The 19,892-nt window shown below is 33.6% G+C and overlaps 2 protein-coding genes across 5 annotated transcripts; both read right to left on the bottom strand.

Moving 5' to 3' along the window:
- Positions 1-626: 626 nt before the first annotated feature.
- LOC100266927 (protein WHAT'S THIS FACTOR 1, chloroplastic) lies at positions 627-4,650 on the bottom strand. Of its 2 annotated transcripts, none has more exons than XM_002265702.4 (2): positions 4,520-4,650; positions 627-2,452 (listed from the first exon to the last, which is right to left on the bottom strand). In XM_002265702.4, the coding sequence occupies exon 2, from the start codon at positions 2,216-2,218 to the stop codon at positions 761-763; it is 1,458 nt and encodes a 485-aa protein (XP_002265738.1). In that variant the 5' UTR covers positions 2,219-2,452; positions 4,520-4,650; the 3' UTR covers positions 627-760. The 2 variants fall into 2 exon arrangements, with proteins under 2 accessions (XP_002265738.1, XP_059593006.1); XM_059737023.1 differs by having other exon boundaries at positions 627-2,618; positions 4,520-4,613.
- Positions 4,651-8,871: 4,221 nt separating this feature from the next.
- On the bottom strand, positions 8,872-19,892 carry LOC100853361 (uncharacterized). 3 transcript variants are annotated; one of them, XM_010652107.3, is made up of 5 exons: positions 19,521-19,891; positions 19,340-19,411; positions 19,104-19,243; positions 17,425-18,322; positions 8,872-9,257 (listed from the first exon to the last, which is right to left on the bottom strand). In XM_010652107.3, the coding sequence occupies exons 3-5, from the start codon at positions 19,211-19,213 to the stop codon at positions 9,219-9,221; spliced, it is 1,047 nt and encodes a 348-aa protein (XP_010650409.1). In that variant the 5' UTR covers positions 19,214-19,243; positions 19,340-19,411; positions 19,521-19,891; the 3' UTR covers positions 8,872-9,218. The 3 variants fall into 3 exon arrangements, with proteins under 3 accessions (XP_010650409.1, XP_010650410.1, XP_003632057.1); XM_010652108.3 differs by lacking the exon at positions 19,340-19,411 and having other exon boundaries at positions 19,521-19,892; XM_003632009.4 differs by having other exon boundaries at positions 19,340-19,891.

The raw sequence follows: 19,892 nt of genomic DNA, 5'->3' as shown, positions 1-19,892 counted from the left end.
GGAGCAAAAAGATATTAAAAAAAAAAAACTAAAAGATAATCTATAAAATATAGGGAAAGTTGTTTTGGAGGGAAATAAAATAAAGGGCATTTTTGTCCAATTCAAGTAATTTTTTATGCTTTTTTGAGGGATGAGTTATTTTTGCAAATATGAGTGTTATTTTAACCCCTTTTAACCAAATAACCCTAATAATTTAGTTTGGTGCAGTTTTATTTCACTCCTTGAAAGTAAATCTGAACAAAACCTAGCTTAAAGAAAGCTTTTATGAAAATTTTCCTTCAATCCAAACAACGCTCAATAAATCAGTTGATATTTTCCTCTGCAGAAAAGTTGTAGCAAATTTCAAACTCTACTCTTCATAATTTGGGCAATTTTTTTTTATTTCATTGATAAGGAACTTTACTGCATTCTTACATGGTTTGTTGAAAGAGCATAAAAATATACATCTCAATCATCATAAATGTTTTCAAAAAACAATTCTTAATTATTTTAGAGAGTAAATTCTGTTTGAAAACTCAAATCAAAATCTTCTGTATGCACTTGCACACTACGTGAAAGTTTCAAAGTATTTTTCATATCTTCAATTAAAAAAAAAACACCTAAAAATTGTTCTAAAAAACAACCAATTTTGAGAACAAATTCTCAAAAACTATTTTCAACTGTTTTGTATTCTAAATAACAGAAAAGTTCTTCAAGAAAGGTATACAAAAAGGGCCTAATTCTTTTGGGAAGATATTTACATTGTTCATGTACAGCATCATCACCAAGGTTCAGAAGGTCCCTTTTCCTCATCATTAACAACATGAGCATCTGCAGTCCAAAAGTTTACACCCACCCTGCTGAGATCATATTCATCATCCTCCTCCTCATTATCACTGCCAAAATCTTCATAATCACCGTCAATATCTTCAAAATCCAACAGACTGTCAAAACCATCCTTGGTGCCGTCATCAATATGATCATCAATGGTATCATCATAGCCACCAACCTCATTGTTGATGCTTTGGTTTCTTCTCTCTCGCCTCATCTTCTTCCCTTCCCTGACCAACCCCATCAACTGCTCTTTTATCACTGAGGTTTCATCCTTCTCTAGAAGGGTTCCCTTATCATCATAGCCCTCCACCAAGAACACGGAGTCCCTTTCTCCCTTTAGACTTACATAGAACAGCTCTGGATGTCTCACCAGCATTCCCCTCAACTTGTTGGGCAGCCCGAAATCCTTCCGGAAATGTGTCAAGTGGTCTACCAGAGTCCTCTTCTCCACCATCATCCCCAACACTTCCCTTACCACACCACAAGCCCTCTTCTCTGCTTCAATGGACTCCTTTGGGAACTCCCCTACTGAAGTTTTGTAAGGGCACACATCTGGCAATTCTTGGAGCTTGATCAAAAAATCCCGATGACGTCTCTTTAAATTCAACCCCTTTCGGAGTCTCAAATGCTTGAATTTTAAGGGCCTGTCCACTATCAACCCAAGTGACTGAACTTCAGGAGAGGGCAAAGGATTGGCCAAGTGGGGGTCCCACGAGACAAGCTCTAGGGCTCGGCCATAAGAAGTGTCAACAGTCTTGAATTTATCCGGGTGGTCATTGCATAGGCGTGATCTAAAATTAGGGGGGAGGCCAAGATCCGGGGCAAGGTGAACCAGCTTTGTTAAGAGGAGCCGGCGGTGAGAGGAGAGCATGAGAAGTTTCTGGAGTTTGGTGGCCAAGGTGATGGACATGGCCGATTTAAGATTGCATTCTTGAGCAGCAAGGGATGCTGCAGCTGGGGTTAGACGGACACAAAGCTGTGTGCATGATTTTGTTGCATTGAATGGCGTCGGTGGTGTTGGGATCCTGAAGAGTTCAAAAATGGAAGGATAACGATAGATCATTGAGAGCAGAGACCGAGGCTTTGAGAGGGATAGGTATGAACGACATTTGGAAAGAATGTGAATTGGCATGTAGTGTTTTGGTTTAGAAAGAAGTAATGTTTTGAGCTTTTGAATGAAACGAAGTTTGTTTTGCTTCACAATGTTCTTGTCTAGTGATGGACTACGAACAATTTTCAAAGATGAGCAAGAAACTGAGATAGAGAGGTTTTTAGGTTTTCTGTTTTTGCTATCATTTCTATTAATGGTATAGGGTATCCACTGAGGGTTTAAAGGGAGGAAGTTGGAGTTCAGGAAAATGGTGTGCTTATCTTTCTGGGATGAGACAGGCAGCGATAATGCCATTTTTCAGTTTCCAATAGCAATTACAAGCTAGGAACCAATGCCAAGTTAGCAGATGATTTACGTATGAAAAATGGAATACGGTATGTAAAATTCCCACTCTTCACCATTAGACAATAACATAAAATTGGTCCTTTGGAATTGCTGACGAGCAAGTTGAAGCAGGACTCACTGACAGGCACGACTGCTACTCATACCCGTTAGAACCAATAATTGCACAGGCATGCTGTGCTATATCTACAGAAAATGGAGTTCATGTTAGATGCACAGGGATTTCAGGAGAGAAACATTGACTATTGTTTTAGGCTGGAAATATAATCAAACAGTATGTGAACAAGTGGAAGTACCAGCTCACTTGGGAAGTTGAAATATATGAATGAAATAAAACCAGAATTCGCTAAATCTAGTCAGGAAGAACAATAAAAAGTGGGTGTTCAGGGCCTCAAATCTAAAAACTTCCTTCAAATTCATAAAATCCAAAATGCAGGGCAACAGTAAAGGTACCACATTGAGAGAGAAGATTGGGCCACTTGATAAAAATGCATATCACGATACCATGCTTGCATATTATCCTAGAACTGATTTAACAACAGACCTCTTGAAAGTAAAATGGAAAATGGATACCTACATCAGCCTATGCCCAACAGAATTACCATGATGAAACATGACTCTTCAAGACATAACAGCACGAACAGATGAAAGAGTTGCAAATAGTTAATCGATTGAAAAGACTATTTTAGATTCTCAGCTTTCATAGCAATAATAGAAAATATAAATAAATACAGGCAGTGACTCGTTTTTGTTCAACTGGCCAGATCAAGAATTTTAGGGTTGCAACACAAAAAAGAATGCCATGTTTAGTGATGCAGTGTTCAAGTTTAATAATTCTTTTCGCTGAAGAAAAGAATTCTGCAGAAACCCAAAAAACTTGATTTTAGAACTGTTTTAGAGCTGGAAAAAAACTACAAATCTTAGTAGGATATGTAGCACCCGATGGGTGGCAGTGAGGGGTGTTGGGTCTGTTGAGGCAGAAGTTTTGGCTCAGAAGAAAATGATAATACTACTGATTAATAATTATGATTCTCCTAAGGAGATAAAAATATCCACCATTGAAGTAATTTTCAAAAGTGGAGGCAAATTACTCATGCAGCTGAGGCACAACCTGTGCTTATAGCCTCTTGCATCATAGACTCTATCTCCTATGGCTCTGAAGTGAGAGCCACTCCTTCGCTTGATTTTCAAAAACTCAATGTTAAAACCAGCTTGCCTTGTTTTATGACCTGCTGAGTTTGACAAAACTCAGCAAGGTGAACATATGGCGGGCTAACCCTGGCATCTAGTAAAAGACACATGGAGCTTCGGAGTAAATTTTAGTCCCCATTGGGACTTGAACCTCCCATAAACCCTCCCCAACCCTTTTACCACTTGAGCCAGGCTTCAAGGGCATGGAGCTTCTGATAATATACCCAAAGGGCAGCCAAAACTACTCCTTCATTCTACACTATAGGCTTTCTTGACTATAATCATCTCTGTTTGAAAGATTGAATAAGTGTTTTTCCCTTCATTCACGATATATCATAGAACTGTTGCCACAAAGATGCAATATTCATAATGCATTCACTTGCATCAAGTGTTATGAGAAAACAAAATTTTCAAGATTTGCAGATTGACCAACATGGGAAAGCAACCTTGCTATCTAACTCAGCAAATAGAACCCTACATTTCCAAACACACCAATTCATAGCAACATCTATCAAAAGACCAAAATCTTACCGACAATCCCATCTCAATGGTCCATTCTCAAATTCAATTTGTATGCTCTCCTGGCCTAATTTCTTGATTAAAACACATCACACAATGGTTGAGTAACCAACTTTCTTGAGGTTTTTCATTTGTAGCCAAGACATGTACTTGCTTATCCTTTTTTAGTAATTTTTTTTTTTTTTGGACCAAATGTATATGAAGTTATGATATCTGTAAAGAACCACAGCCAACTTTCTGATTCCAAAAGTTCCCTAATGTCCGATTTCATAATTAGAAAGAAACACATAAATCCCAATAAAAGTCCTCCATTTCTCATCTAATATGGAGTGGGAACTTTCACCACTTTTTGGTGCTGACCCCAACAGAACTTTGAAATGAACAAGCTTAATTAACTACACAAATTCTTTTGAAAATTTAAACCATAGACTACATGCTTCTTAGAAAAATAAATCCTGAAAGCAGAAGAAAAGAAGAAGAAGAAGAAGAAGAAGAAGAAGAAGAAGGGGGAGGAGAACTGGAGGATAAGAAATAAGGGATTACCAGAATCAGAGTGGGGGAGGCACAGAGCAGATGGCTGTGGAGATTGAGAGGGGGCCTGAAGGCAGAGGGCTGAGCAGCCGTTTGGTGGCTAAGGAAAAAGGAAAGGAAAATGCCCCTTTTCTCTAAACATGAGCGTAATCTACTGCGCCTGTGTTAAACGGTAAAAATAACCTGTAGATTAATGGGTTATTCGATTAAACTTCCGATTGTAAACTCAATTTTAGAAATCTAAACTCTATCCTTTTTATCACATTTCGGTAAAATTATCCTTTTTTTTTTTTTATAAAAATAATTATTTCTTTTAAAACCTATATATAAATACTTAAAATAATCAAAGATATTTATGTAAAAAATAAATACTTTAAATAAAAACAAAAAAAAATTAAATTCAGAAATATCAGTTATTTCATCCTTTTAATAAATTAATTTTAAATTAAATTCAACAATTCTCTTTCACTTTTATTAAACAATAATAATAATAAATAACTAAAGAAAATAAAATGTGTTCTTTCACCTAGTATAGAAAAAAAAAATTTAAGTAATTTTTAAATAAAATAAAATTTTGTTAATTTTTAAGTAATTTTATTTAAAAAGTTTTATATTAAAATTTAAAAAAAAATGTTACTTCGCTTCTAAATTATATGTTTACTTGTAATAAATGATCTCATATTTAATAAAAATTTTATAACATAAAATTTATCAAGTTTTGAGCAAAAATAGTTTATTTGAAGAAAAAAAACAATTTCACTAAATACATCCCCTCCCAAAATAATCTGATATTTAAATGAATGTTTCTCATCCATACGAAGATCATAAAACCATATTTGATAACTATGATTTTGAATTTTTCTTATATTGATCAAATCCGTACTTACCAATTAGGGTTTTATATTTAAAAAAAATTATAATTATAATTATTAACTATGGTTGTGTGTGTAAAAAAAATCTGAGGCCACTTGGATGTTTATATGGCCAAGATACATTAATTTGGAAATTATTTTGATAAAAAAATCTGATTTAAGGATTTTTTTTTCAAATATATTATTTTTGCTCAAGTCCTATTTATCCGATTCAAAATTATAAATTTAGGGCATGTTTGATCGTATAATTTAAAAATGGTTTTCTATTTTTTTTTTTAAAAAATTGTTTTTAAAAATTTATGATACTTGTTTTCTAGAAACAATTTTTAAAAATAAAGTGAAATAGAGAACAATTTTTAAAAAACAAATAGGAATAGGTTTCACCCGTTTTAAAAAAAAAAACACTAGTCCGTGTTTTTTTAAAATTTGTTTTTAAAAATTCTTTTTAACTTAAGGAATAAATAATATTTTTCAAAAATGAGTTTAAAAAAAACATGACCAAACATGCCCTTAGCTTTTGAAAACAACTTTAAGTGAAGTCTATATAAAAAAACATTATCTTAAATGGTTAAGCACCACAAAACAAGTGAAAGATGATCATTAAAAATGAATTATATCCACTTAGGTTTTCTTAAACTTCTACCTATAATTAGTAATGGAGCTTTAAAAAGTGGTATTATGATAAGAAAGTTTACAAAATTTGATACTCAAGTGAAATGAGACATCACCTACTTATAGTCACCTAAAATAATGTTCTTAGGATCTAGTATAACTTTCGCTAATCTTGGAGAAGCTAGGATTTTTTAATCCTTATGTCATTTAAAATTGTTCTTACTTGAACTCATAATTTTTTATAAATACTTGGTCGATTTTAAAGGGGTCTATCTATCTTATTGGGTTTGTCAAAGATGAAATTTAAAGTTTAATTGAGGGACTAATTGTTCAATATTAGAGGGACCAACTATTGTGAAAAACCACGAGAAAGAACAATAATATGAAAAGAAAATAAGAGAACGAAAATAGAAAACGCACAATGCACATGTCGATTTATGTGGTTTAATTAAAGTCTACATCCACAGGTAAAGATAAAGAAGAACTTCCATTATTATTAAAAGAGATTACAACCTTAGTGCTCCCAAATGCTAATGTCCCAATTACACCCAAAAAGATATTCACTCTCCACCTAGACATAAATATATTCTATTAGTAAAATATTTATGACTTTCCAATTAACTCAAAATATAATTTGAAACACTTTCTAGCAATCTCCACCTAGACATAAATTCCTAAGATTCAAGTAAACTAAAAAATCTTTCATGTTACTTTGTTTCCATACCCCTTAAGGGACCTTCAAATACTATCAACACCAATTAAGTTCAAGCAATGTCTGACCTTAACTATAGGAAGGAGTTTAGTCATCATATTTGCGAGATTATCCATTGTAGGGATTTTTTTTCACTACAATAGTATTATATGCAATCACATTCCTAATAAAATGTATTTTGACATTAATATGTTTGATCTTCTTTGACTCATTTGAGTTCAGGGTGAGTATCTCTACCATGCATCATAATATCCATAAGGTGATTATAAGAATTCAATAATGAACCCATCAAAATTATGACTCGGTCTTCATCATAAATTGTAACATCAATATCTCTTAAATCCATGATAGTTTTATTAAACTCATTAATGTGGTTTTTAATGAATGTACATTCTTTTATCTAAAGAGTAAACAATCACTTCTTTCAAATATAGATGATTTTTAAGAGACTTTATCATATATAGACTTTTTAACTTCAATCACAACTTGATAGTCGTATCCTCTTTCACAACCTTAAGTACTTCATTACCCAAGCATAATAAAATATTACTACGCGCTTTCTCTATAAGTTTATCCTTCTTTTCATCAAACATTATTGTTGGTGGAGCCTTTTTACATTTCAATGCTTTAGACAACTCTTGTTGAATTAATAAGGCACACATTTTAATGCACTATATATTGAAATCCTTTCTTCTATCAAACTGCTTTACCTCAAACTTTGCCGCTATTCCAGGTCTAATAACCTATGCTTTAATACAAATTTGTTGTGAAAAATCACAAGAAAAAAAATAATAGAGAGAAGAAAATAAGATAATGAAAACAAAAAACATACAATGCACACGACAATTTATGTGGTTTGACTTAAAGATTACATCCATGAGTGAAGATAAAGAAGGATTTCTACTATTGTTGAAATAACTACTTTAGAGCTCTCAAATCCCAAAGTCTCAATTACACCCCAAAAGAGACTAACTCTCTAAGTCAAAATCTCTTTCTATACATTTTTCTAATTACAGATGAAGATTTCATATAGGAAACTATTGTATAATTGTCAAGGATATTTATTTCTAAAAGAAGACTTTACGATAGTATATTTCCTTTATCATGATAAGAAACTCCTTTATATGAATATTTTTAATTAGAAAATTATCAATAACTTTTCAATTGACTCAAAATAGAATTTGAAGCACTTTCCAACACCAACTCATTATGTTGATTATGCTAAGTACATGCTTTGGTTAAATATGTGTACATTTTGTAGGATTTCAAACTCAAACCAAAATCACAATAACGTTAACATAGGTATATATAGGAACCGTCCACTTCCCTTCAAAAGAGAGTTGTCAAAAATAAAATATGCGCAACTGAAGGTTTGATGGTGATGGAAAAATCTCATTGAAAAATGGGATGTCATTGTTGGAAATGGAGATAAGGTGACTAAGAAAAATGAAATCTTCTTGAAAAAAAGAGAGTAATATGTCGAGAAAAATGACAACTTGCCAATGACGAAAAAATCTTATACAATCAGTTTTACTTTTTAATTCCTTTTTTTTATTTTGTAATTTTTCCTTACTAAAATGTTATTTTTTAATATTTATTTAATGGTCTAGATTTAATCATAGCCATGAAGGGTGGGATTAAAAATTCGGAATTGATACCTTCAAATTTTCCTCAATTTATTCATGCATGCCTCTTTTACCTTAAGAGGAATTTTATTTGTCCTCTTTCATTTTTTTTCTTTTAACCCAAATAACCTTACTCATATTTTATAAAATACATATATATTTTTTTTTTTGATATTTTGACTATATTTTCATTAATAGTATATACTTTATATTTATACTTATATTTTAGCTCCATCATTTTTTTTAATTATTTTCCTTTTCTTTTTTGGCCTACTAATGCATCCATTTTTCGTAATTCCACATGTCCGAAGATAATTGGTTCTACACTTCATAATATAACATTTCTCATTTTATATCATAAACTTCTTATGAAAAACTGAACATATGAAAACTCTTTTTTTACTCAACATTTTTATTTTTCCAGAATTTGTTGTGAAAACATATTTTTTAAGATTGTTTTTGAAAATGTTGTCAAACAAATCCGTAGAAAGAGTATTGGCAGACATCCAGGGCATCCTACATAGGAATATTGTACTCAAAACATCCAACTGAGAGACTAAACTCCATATTCTCTATTCATCCTGCATTGACCTAAACATTGCTGCTGCTTTAATCATCCTACAAATATGTTGATCTTAGAAAAAGGTGTTAAATACTAGTTATGGCACCATCTGAAACTAAAGTCTAATTCCCAGAATCCAAACACAAAACCATAGATGAATTATGCATCTCTTTCCTCTCACAGCTGCTTCTGTAATCTCCATGCTTCTTTCAACTTCTTAAATTTATTTGTTAATCCTTTGGCCACAAGGTGCATGCCCCATTCTTCATGGACTTCCTATATTCTTTCAGCTTGAGCTGCATCTTTGAAAATTAGGTTTGACATAGAATTAGTTCGCTGTAGATTTGGCTGCTGAGCTTCCTGGATCCTGTCGTACAAGAACAATTATTTTGTTAGATTAAGAATGATCCAAATCAAACCATGTATGAAGATAGCTTCAACCATGTTCAGCTTTGAGCTTTTCAATGATCTGAGCTGCAAGTTTCAACTGTCCGTTATAAAGGCTAGAAGGGTAGCCTTTTTGAGTATGACTATATTAGAATTTGTTGTACCTTTTCCATAGTATAAATTTTCCTAATAAATAATGATGTTAGGTAGTAATATGATGTTCACCGTAGGTGGAAATATACCATTAATGTCTGATAATATATATTAAATAAATCTTGTTAGGGTGCAACAATGCAACTCATAAGCTGCACGAGAGGTCACACAAATGATTGTGATATTGAATGCCATAAAAGGTTTGGCTAATCTTCATTGGACTCCAATTGACTTTCAGATGAGTTGGTCAAATTTCAATTCAAGCATTGGTATCAAGGATGGATTGTTGGGGTGTGCATCAAATGTCCTCTTAAACCCGAGGAGGACTTACTCAAATGATGGTGATGTCAAATGTCATAAAAAAGTTTTACCTACCTTCATTACTAATTCGTTTTCTGATGAGAAGGTCAAAGGACATATACTATTCCATGTGTTTGGCTGCTGCATTGATAGAATATTAAAGCTAATAGGATACTGATCAATATAATAACAACCTCATTTGCATCAAAAGAAAGGCAATATATGTAGTAATGGAGACATACATTGTAAACTCTAATGCTTGCCTTAAGAGGGGATAAACAATTTTACAGTAGGTTCTTAAAAGAAGATCTAGCAAAAAGAAAAAATCTATCTCGGATAAAGGCATCAATTTTGTTGAACACAAATTTGTGATCATGTTAGCCAGACTTCCAGTTTAATTAATTACCTGATACTTCGTTGAATTACGAATTTTCCTAAAGCTTAAACTGTCAATGCTCTTAACAACTTTGTCCCTTAAATTTTAATCCACACTAGTCCATGTACTAAATGACAAGTTAGTTTCTTTAAATTGTCCAACTAAAGATTATTTGACATATGAACATTTGAAGATTTAAGCCGATTTAGTTTTTGTAACTAACTATAGTTGATGAAGTCTTATGAATCCAGGAAAAAACATTTTCCTACAATAAAAATTCCATTATTTTTTCATACAAAAATTAAGAAGGATATAAACAAGATCTATCCTATGTATCCATCAGCTTCCACTGTTTTTTATTTGCTTTGCTTTGTTACTATTTTTAGTTTTCAATTTTCAGTTCACTTTCAATTTATAAGTTTACTAAAGGTATTGATACCCATGTTCATATAACATAACCACATTCTTCTACCACACCTATGTAGTAAAATATCATATGATAAACCTTTAAATGAGTTTCATGTTGAATCTTCAGTATGCTTCGGGTTCTTTTGGCTTCATCAATCTTGATATTTATAATTTATCTCATCTCTAATTCAAAAGTTCTGCTGACATTGTGAAGGCCTTCAAATTTATTAGATAATAAATTTTTTTTTCTCCGTTCTTTAAAAAGATTTTTTATGGCGCATTTTTGCCTCTACAAATATTTTTCGGGATATTTTACATCATCTTGATGATACTTAAAACATACATGGCATAGGCTAGGTGATAGAGGTGTTGATTTGAACTTCATGTATTATCCAGTTGAACGACAACCTAAGGATGAACTTGAATAGATGACAGCAATACAATAATGCAGTTCCTAGTTTATCATTGTAATTCCTATTTTCAAAGTAAAAATCTCACAATGCAACATGAACATTGGAAAATGGCCTCTGTCTTTCTGCTGTCACATAAAATGACAGAAATGATGATGATGAAATAACTACAGTAAAAGCAAAAGAACATGAACAAAACAACAAGAGTAAATTTAAGTCAGGAGATGATAGAGCATGTTACATGTACACAAGGATCCAAGCATTTCAAAATTCACTCTAAAGCTGGATGAAATCGTACTATCTAGACTGTAACAAATGTATAGCTGACATCATACAAAACATTTTCTAGCTAGTTTTATGAACAAAAAAAAGAGGAAAATTTTCTTTTAAAAAAAGTGCATCTTTCTTTATAGTCTTCTAAGAAACAAAACAAGAAGTATCCCATCATGTTTTATTTTTGGAAGAGATAGGTTTATGTTTTTTTGATCAGAAAGGAATAGGTTTATATTGAAAGCAAGTATGAAAAAGATTTAGAAGACAAAAAGAGTAATCAAGCTTACACACAGTATTGATATTTATTTTCACCAAGCCTGCCGAGATATTTTTATGACTTTGAATTTAAAATGATATTCTTCCACCAAAATAACAATTCAGAATTGTAGTCTTGAAAGATATGATCAAATGTGGCAAGGCTTTGAGTGTATTTTGAAAAAAAAAAAAAAAAAACTAAAACAATCCATATAAAAATTCAATAACATTAAGCTAGTGCCAATATCATTATGTGAAAATTCAAAAGAATCCCAGACCAAAGAAAACGAAAACCTTAAACATTGGGAACGCATCAAAGTAGAAACCAGTTAAAAGAAATCTGAAAGAGTAAGTAGTTAGTTTATTTTTTATTTTTTTTCATTTTTCTAATTTGTTAGTCGGTTAAGAAACAATTCGGCAAGCTGAAAGTGTGTATAAACAATGTCATTATCTATGAAAAACAGGTGGTTTAGACTGAGTCTGGTTTAATCAGACGATCTGGTTAGTCTGAATTCTTTAAGAAGTGTTCAAAACTCTTTCACAAGCAATTCCTAGCAATTTCAAATCACCCCAGCTCATTGATACATGCAAAGATTCATCAAACAGAAATTCATAATCATGAAATGAATTTTCTAAAACAAAAAACAACACAAATAACTATTCCAGAACAGTAACTTCGCTTAAAAAGCAAGGTTTGATGCGCAGGTACCAGGAGTTTATTTATTCACTGCTGAAGGTGTCTACCACTAAAAGCCTATTTGGGATAGCATTTGACTTTTGCATTTAGAGTGGAAGTGGAAATTGACATAGTTGTGTTAGCTATGTGATTGAATTTTATGTTCAGGAATTGTACTTTAAGAATGCTGCTATTAAAAATATGGATAATTTTGATATTTTTAAAGATTTTAATTAAATAAAAATCTATTTCTTGTATTGCATTTATGGAAAAGCATGAGTCTCCTTGCTTCTAGAGGTGGATAAATTATGTTAGGAAATGTGGGGCCTACGATTGAGACCTTTGTTCTAACACTCTTAAAAGTTGCATTTGAAGTCGACGCTGCTTTTAGCATTTAAAAAGCTCTCTCAAAAAGGGTTTAATTTTCTTTCTTGGATGTGCTTAATAAAGAACAAAAGAAAGGCTTGGTGGAGAGAAGATCCATATCATAACTGGTAAAACTTTCACTTAATTTTAGAAAGCAATGCATGATAGCTAGGATAAAGAACAAAAATGCTAAAGCATATTCCTACATTTGGTTTTTGACAGAAAGTAATCAAGAAAGAAGCGTGGTACAGTATGAAAGCGAAAGTTCATAACTTAGGCCTCTGCATTTATGAAGTTATGAATCACCCTCATCACCACTAATGCTACTCCAGCCAACACATTGCAACTGGCACTGTCCACCTGGGCTGGCTCACAGATCAACTCATTGTGGGAATCCTATGAGGCACATTTACATGACATTTTTGCAAAACATCCTTATTCTGTTTGACACTAAACAGGTAAGATTTGGATGAAAATCAACAAAAACCTGTTAAGAAATCCATCTTAAACAAATATTGGCACCTACAGAATCTTGGGATGACCATCACCACTAGTGTCCCTCCACCTCCTAGGCATCACCATTGCAGCATCCAGAAATGGCACCACAACTAACCCCACACTGCACCCCTAGCTACAACGCAGCTAGCACATTGCAACAACTCCTAAGATCCCATTGTCACAACTGCAATATTGGTGCTGCTGCAAATGGGAGCATCAAATGCACTATGTTTTCATCAGTGCCTCAACACAAGCACAGACTTTTTTTTTCCTTCCATTTTCTCTTCTGTCCTTACTTAGCCAACATGAAAAAGGAAATAAATCATGTAATTTTCTTTCCTTTTCTACACTTTCTTCCAACATGAAAAAGGAAATAAATCATGTAATTTTCTTTCCTTTTCTACACTTTCTTTCTCCAAACCAAAAATAGTGGGGAGGATGATGGTTGCATCTTGGATGCACCAAGGAGGGAATGTAGGAATAAAAAAATTAAGATTTATATCTTTTATTCCACGGCTTGGAACATGAAAAAACTAGGACCTCTATTTAACTGAGCTCGATACAAGTACAACTATCTGGTTGACTTGGAGCTGAGTATTTGATTCTTTTCAGAAACAAGATGACATAGAACATAGTTCCAAATTCACTTTTTCCTTTCTTTTTCCTTGGTTTTATCAGCAGCCAAATGGGAAGCTAGTGTGCTGATAAGGACAATCAGAAAGAATGGAACCTCAGAGTAATCATGTTTGTTGTGATGGACTTGAAACAATGTATGATGTATGCTTCTGCATTTCCATTTTCCCCCTTAAACACTCATGCTTTGAAGAAATTCTTGAATAGCATTCCCTCACCCAAATATTTTGACAGTTTTCTAAGGCTTGGAGTAGCCCAAACCATATGATCCTTAAACCCAAGAATGTGAGACAGGAATTCATCTGATAATTCTATTATGAATTGAATACAAATGGAAAAGCAGAGTTAATTTACAGAGGTCTGAAAATTCCATCTAAGTTTTCTTATGAACACAGATAAAAATTGGATTGAATATGTCAGTATAGTCTGGGAGTGTGAGTTTTCCTAGTCTGCTTGGAAGTGGTCCATTAAAACACGATTGCAGACATCAAACACTTCTTTGGAAGCTGCTGTTTTCGAAGTTTATATATCCATCAGATAATTGGATTTTCTCTTCTTTCATTGTAATTCATACAAAAATGTAAAGAAGTGATTACTGCATCTCTATGATGAGCCAACTAATTTTTCAGGCAAAATAAGAAATATCAAATATTGGACAGTTATGAAAGTCATTTAGGTAGGGTTATTACTGATGATTCCATGATCTATGATACTGGAAATTGAGATACTATTTTGAATAACTACAAGGATTTATAGCTTCTGAAACAAGATTCCATGAGCCGTATAAACCCCAACGATTTTGTGCATCTCAATGCAACCTCATTGATAACTCTAGGTCTTCCTCAACCCCCCATTTGTTTATGAGAAAATGGAGAAGAGAATAAATAAAAATTTCAACTAATGTGTTTATGTTGTCTTTCTTTCATGAAAATGATAGAAGTCAATTTTAACTAGCCAAATCATTGTCTTTAGCTTTGCTGAAGAGTTTTTGGTTTTATTGGCCCCTAAATAATGAGAACTTTTAAGTCTAATCAATTTTCTTTCTTATTCCCTAAATTTTCTCTGCAAGCACATGGAGCTAAACTGCAAAAGCTCACAGAAATGGAACTTAGGAACTGGTATGCATGTAATTATTCTATCCACATAAGCATTGGAATGCCTTTCCCCAATTCAATTGCTTTTATATGTACTTGTGATTTTCACAAACAATCTAGTCAAGAATGCATTAAAAAATCTCAAATTACAAAGGCTTTCACTCTTGACACTTTCCCATCCTCATGCTGCAAAACTATTCATTCTTGAGAGTGCCCCAACTTCATCTATCCAAAAGCTGCTAAACTTCAGATCATTATCCCAAATATATGATGAGATAATGATGGGCTTTTGTTTCAACAATTCTTTAAACTAAATCATCCAGATCTTTTAATTTCCTGGTCATTCAGCAAATGTCTTGGTATCCACTGCTGATGCATTTAATAAATGCTATATCTTCTTTTCCTGGCACTGTCGAGTTTCTGGAAATCTTTCTTACCATCCCTTGTACCTAGTCCACCATAGAAGTCATCGTACACTTCAAATTTAATATAGGTTATCGTACTCAGACCTCTTAGTGTCTATATAACTCTTTCCTACTACTGCTTTTTGAGGTCATGACCAATAACCATTTGAATGCTATTCCACCTCCTAGTTTCATTACAAAGTGGCCTTTCTCTCACTATTATCTAAATATCTCTTTCCCAATTGTTTGCTTTTTTTTTTTTTTCCTATTCCATATAGAATCAATTTCTTTCTCTCAAATTCCTTTTTCCTTATATTTTATGTTCAAAAGGAACTGAATTTTATCTTCTAATGTTGACCTCATCCTCGAGGATTATCCTCTCTCTTTATTTCCTGTTATGAACATCTAATAGTATTGTCCTTTCTTATGCATCCACACCTCCTTTTGATACAACCCTGTAAACCTTACATCTTCTTTGCTTTATCCTTGTAGCGAGTTGAGATTCTACTAGGATCCGATAAAATTCATCTTTTAAAGGACATTAACCATTCATCTCTTCCATCAAAAGTATGTACCTTTTGCAAAATCATACGCCATTGGCACTAACTTAGAGCTGCATGTACCAGTTCATTCCTTCCTCCAAATCTATATTTCTCTACTATTCTGAAAAAGCAATATCCAGGAACAAGATTGATACTGCTCCTCAACTTGCATACTACTCTAATAATGATCTTGAAAAATTAGGTCATATCCCATTTTTTTAACTGTCATGATAAGATTCCCAAAAAATATAAAACAATTGTGTCCATAAGCAGGAAAAACATAAACAACAATTGTCACTCTGTCAAAAACCATTAGTCATCTTTTCTCCAACAGCTCATTAATTTTTGAGCGTACTAACTCTGCAAGAAGCCATTAATATTTGTGGTTATGTTTTAGCTGTTACCTGATGCTAGCAGCATGGGAAGCAGAAAGGGAGGGCAAGATGCAACACTGAAAAATAACAAATTTGTTCAAGATTTTATTTTTTCATTTAGAAGGAAACATTGTTCAAGATTTATATTCTTCTTCGTGGGTTCACAGTGCAATATGTAGGAGAGAATGAATTATAACCGTGGAAAAGGATAAGGAAAGAGCAAGAAGGTAGGGCTATTTTTGCACTCCACCTTGTGAGTACATGAAATAATGAAAAATGTTATAGGTAGGCAGGGATTTGCTAAGTATAGATGTACATAAGAAAAAAATGGGATGGATATTTTCACTATGAAACTTTCACCAAAGCACCCTTCAAGAGTTTATGTAGCCTTTCAAATAGGAATGGTGAAGCAGAAGCAAGTTCCCTACTCCAAACAGTTCCACTAAGCCTCTAACAATAATCAGATTAAAGTTTCTGGTTTTGCAGCACTTTGTACATGAACTTAAGGAAAATTTGGACAATAAATAATGAGATATTAAGCAGATACAGATGAATGTTGTGCTTTTAGTCTTCATTTATATAAAAACTTGTGCACATATATTCACTAAATTGTGAACATGCAAAACAATCAAAGCAATAACAAAGGAACAGAAACTTAAAATCATTACTGAAAAGAATCACTAATATCTCAATTAAAGCAATAACAAAGCAACAGACAGAATCATAAAATCATTACTGAAAAGAATCACTATAATGAGATATTGAAGTTGATACGAATGAATGTCATGATTTTAGCCTCCATCTTTGGTGAAAATTTGTGCATCTATACCCATGAGCTTGTGAATATGGAAAACAATCAAAACCAATAACATAGGAACAGAAACATAAAGTAATTATCCTTCTGAGGGTTACAAACTAGACAGCCGTTAATGACAAAGAAAATTACAAGGATGATTGGCAGGTTTAAACAGGAAATGGATGTTGTTCCCTTAAAAAGATTTAAAAATAAATTAGAAAAAGGAACTAGATATTTCAATCAACTTGAACACCACAAACCAGAAATCTAGAAGATGGGATAAAAAATGCTGAAAACTAAGTTGTCCCAAAGTGATGCAGTTGGAATAAATAAGTGAAAACCAACTCAAGTTCAAGAACAGGAGAAAATAACTATATATCTAACAATGATATACCGAATATTAATCACATCTTCCATAAAAGGAATCGGCTACTGAGATATTAGAAAAGTTTGCTCTATTTCAGAAAGTTCTTATGCGTTCAATCTTATAGCATGCTTGCTTTTCTATCTGTAATTTTGCCTATATTTTTTTTTAAATAGTGAATAATACAAACAATTTTACCAGAAACTGAATAAACAAGAAGCATACCTTTATGTCAGCCACTTTAGACAACTTGAATTTTTTGTCCCATGACTTGGGTTTGCATCTGCTGAACTTGAACTTTACTTCTCGCTTTCTTTTGCTTGATAACATTTCATCTGCAGCTGCATCATGATTGCTTTGATACTTCTTCTCTGAGCAGTCCTCAGTTAGCTTCGGTTTGCAACCATGATCAACATGAGTCATTTGCACGTTTTCTTCACCAAAAATCTCCTGGGGTGTCACTGAATCACAGCCCAACCTGTAACTCTTCTCCAGGTCCTCTAAAGTGCGATGCTTTGCCACAGCACAGATTTCAACCATTGATCGTTTCTTAAGTTTCCTCTTACGCTTTCTTTGTTTGTGCCTGAACATCTTAGGGGAAGTCAGTGCTTCAGTGCTGTGGCCATCTTGGGAATGCAAACTTGGTGCAGTAGTTGATGATTGAATTCCCACAACTACGGGCTCAAGAACAGTATCAGGACTAAGTTGGTTGTCTTCTCCGCACTTGAACCTACTGTTAGAGAGAGACTGGCAGACTTCCCTGGAAACTCCTGCAACTGATTCATCGAAGTATAAATTGCAACTAGCTTTGTTAATTTTATCCTCACTGGTATTCATAACAGTGTTTTGGGTGGAAACAACATTTCCTTCCTCTACTTGAGAACAGCTTAAATCCTTATTGATGCTTGTCACATTATTCTGGACTGAAACATCAGTAGCTTTCTCTTCTTGAGAACAACTTAAACCCACATCATTTCTGAGTGATTGATCCTTAGTTGGATCATGGGATTCAAGGGGTGGCAACACATTGATGATGCCATACTTTAGACAGGTTTTTAGATATCTCTCTGGAAATGGCCAATTGAGAGAAATATCCCTTTCACGAGTGGCATGGACATATTGCCTGCAATAGAAACATGTTACTTAGAAGTGAGAAACAATTCCTTCTCTGGATAAAGATCCTAGCTTAGGTTTTGCTTCTTCAGAATTTTTGACCCGGATAATTTATAAAAAGCCCAATATCACACATAAAATCATGATAGAACTGGTCAAGCAGCTAGTGAAAAGAGAAAAAAGAAACCCAAACTGAAAAGAAATACAATCAAGATGAGATTGGGGCGTCTAGCATTGCAAATGCAAGCTGTTAAGGAAGGGGCATCTGACATTGAAAGGGAACAAAGGAAAGGGATATAAATAAGTACAACAAACAGAGTTCAGGAATTAACCTGCATACTGAAGAAATTAATTGAGATATCAATCCAATAATTGCATAAAATGATAACCGAATATCGACTAAAGTATTGTTTTTAATACTCAATCCAATATGGATGCCATGAGTAAACATCCGCATAAATAATACAATGCATCAGAAGCAGAATGTAGAAGTCTTTCTCTTATATATAAACCCACCATAAATTATTCCAAAATCCAAATTTCCTCTCAGCTAAAGATTAAGGATGAAACAATATCCACTACGTGAACGAAAGGACCAAAATGAGCTAAAACGAAAAGGACTTTCAAGTAAATAAAGGCAACAAAATGCAATACAGTATCATCCAAGGATAGTGCATGTGATGAAGCACCATATTGAATACAATGTGATAATAAAATAAAGCTCAGAGGATATTTTTAGAGAGTCTATGATCATAAAAGGTTGAAAATAAATGTTTGCAAGGATCTATCACCTCAAAGAGAATGGCTTAACATTTGGGTCACTGGCATTATCACTGGGGCCTATTTCTTGGTCCAGAGAATGCACAACCTCCAGCGGGTTATGTAGCTGATGAGACTGCATATCACCCAAATAACTTGTGTTTCAATCAATCTGCGAGAACAAAAAACAAGGGCAAACCCAGTCACAATTGCAATTACTTCGTGCTTTGATGCAAAGATCAGACCAAAAAATCCATAAAATCACAACCTATGAACCGGAATCCAAGACCCCAGAAGCAAAAGAAACAGAATCAGATGTCAGAAAGCCCAGAATCACCAACTAGAGAGAAGAACCGTTCAGAACCCACATGGAAAAACGCAAGAAATGTAAGGGAAATGCAACAGTTTCAGATTCCTTTCAGGAGAGGAAGAGAAGGGTTGAGGGAGACCTCGGAAGAATTGCACCACAAAGCTGAGAGTTGGCGAGGGCAAGCCCACGTGGGCCTCAACAACCGAGGGCAAGGTGAAGAAAAACGCTTCAAGATGATGAAGAATGGAATTGAGATTTGGATAAGATGGGAAAATGCAGAGAAAATAGTATTAGAGAGAATCAAGAAGAGCCAAAGGCAAAGACAAAGAATGCAGTAACATCCATGAAAAGCGAGAAATGAAAGAGGTATATGGGCGGTGGAAGAAGAAGTGGCGAGGCACTTGGTGCTTCCGCAGTGTTTTTCTCCCTTTGGGCTGGTGATTTGAGCGCTCCCCTCCAAAATTTTCTATTAATGGCCACAAAAACCTCGATGGAAGACTGGATTTCCATG

Source organism: Vitis vinifera, chromosome 5 (genome assembly GCF_030704535.1).
Source record: "Vitis vinifera cultivar Pinot Noir 40024 chromosome 5, ASM3070453v1".
NCBI classification, from domain to species: Eukaryota; Viridiplantae; Streptophyta; class Magnoliopsida; order Vitales; family Vitaceae; genus Vitis; species Vitis vinifera.
This window is presented reverse-complemented; position numbering and strand designations above follow the sequence as displayed.

Excerpts from the sequence above, each read along its gene's own strand:
- LOC100266927 (XM_002265702.4), bottom strand. The coding sequence starts at position 2,218 with ATGGCATTATCGCTGCCTGTCTCATCCCAGAAAGATAAGCACACCATT.
- LOC100853361 (XM_010652108.3), bottom strand. The coding sequence starts at position 19,213 with ATGCAGTCTCATCAGCTACATAACCCGCTGGAGGTTGTGCATTCTCTG. Across the intron at positions 18,323-19,103 it reads GTTAAGCCATTCTCTTTGAG|GCAATATGTCCATGCCACTC; the intron begins GTGATAGATCCT and ends TTTCTATTGCAG. Across the intron at positions 9,258-17,424 it reads CTAAAGTGGCTGACATAAAG|GATCCAGGAAGCTCAGCAGC; the intron begins GTATGCTTCTTG and ends CTTGTACGACAG.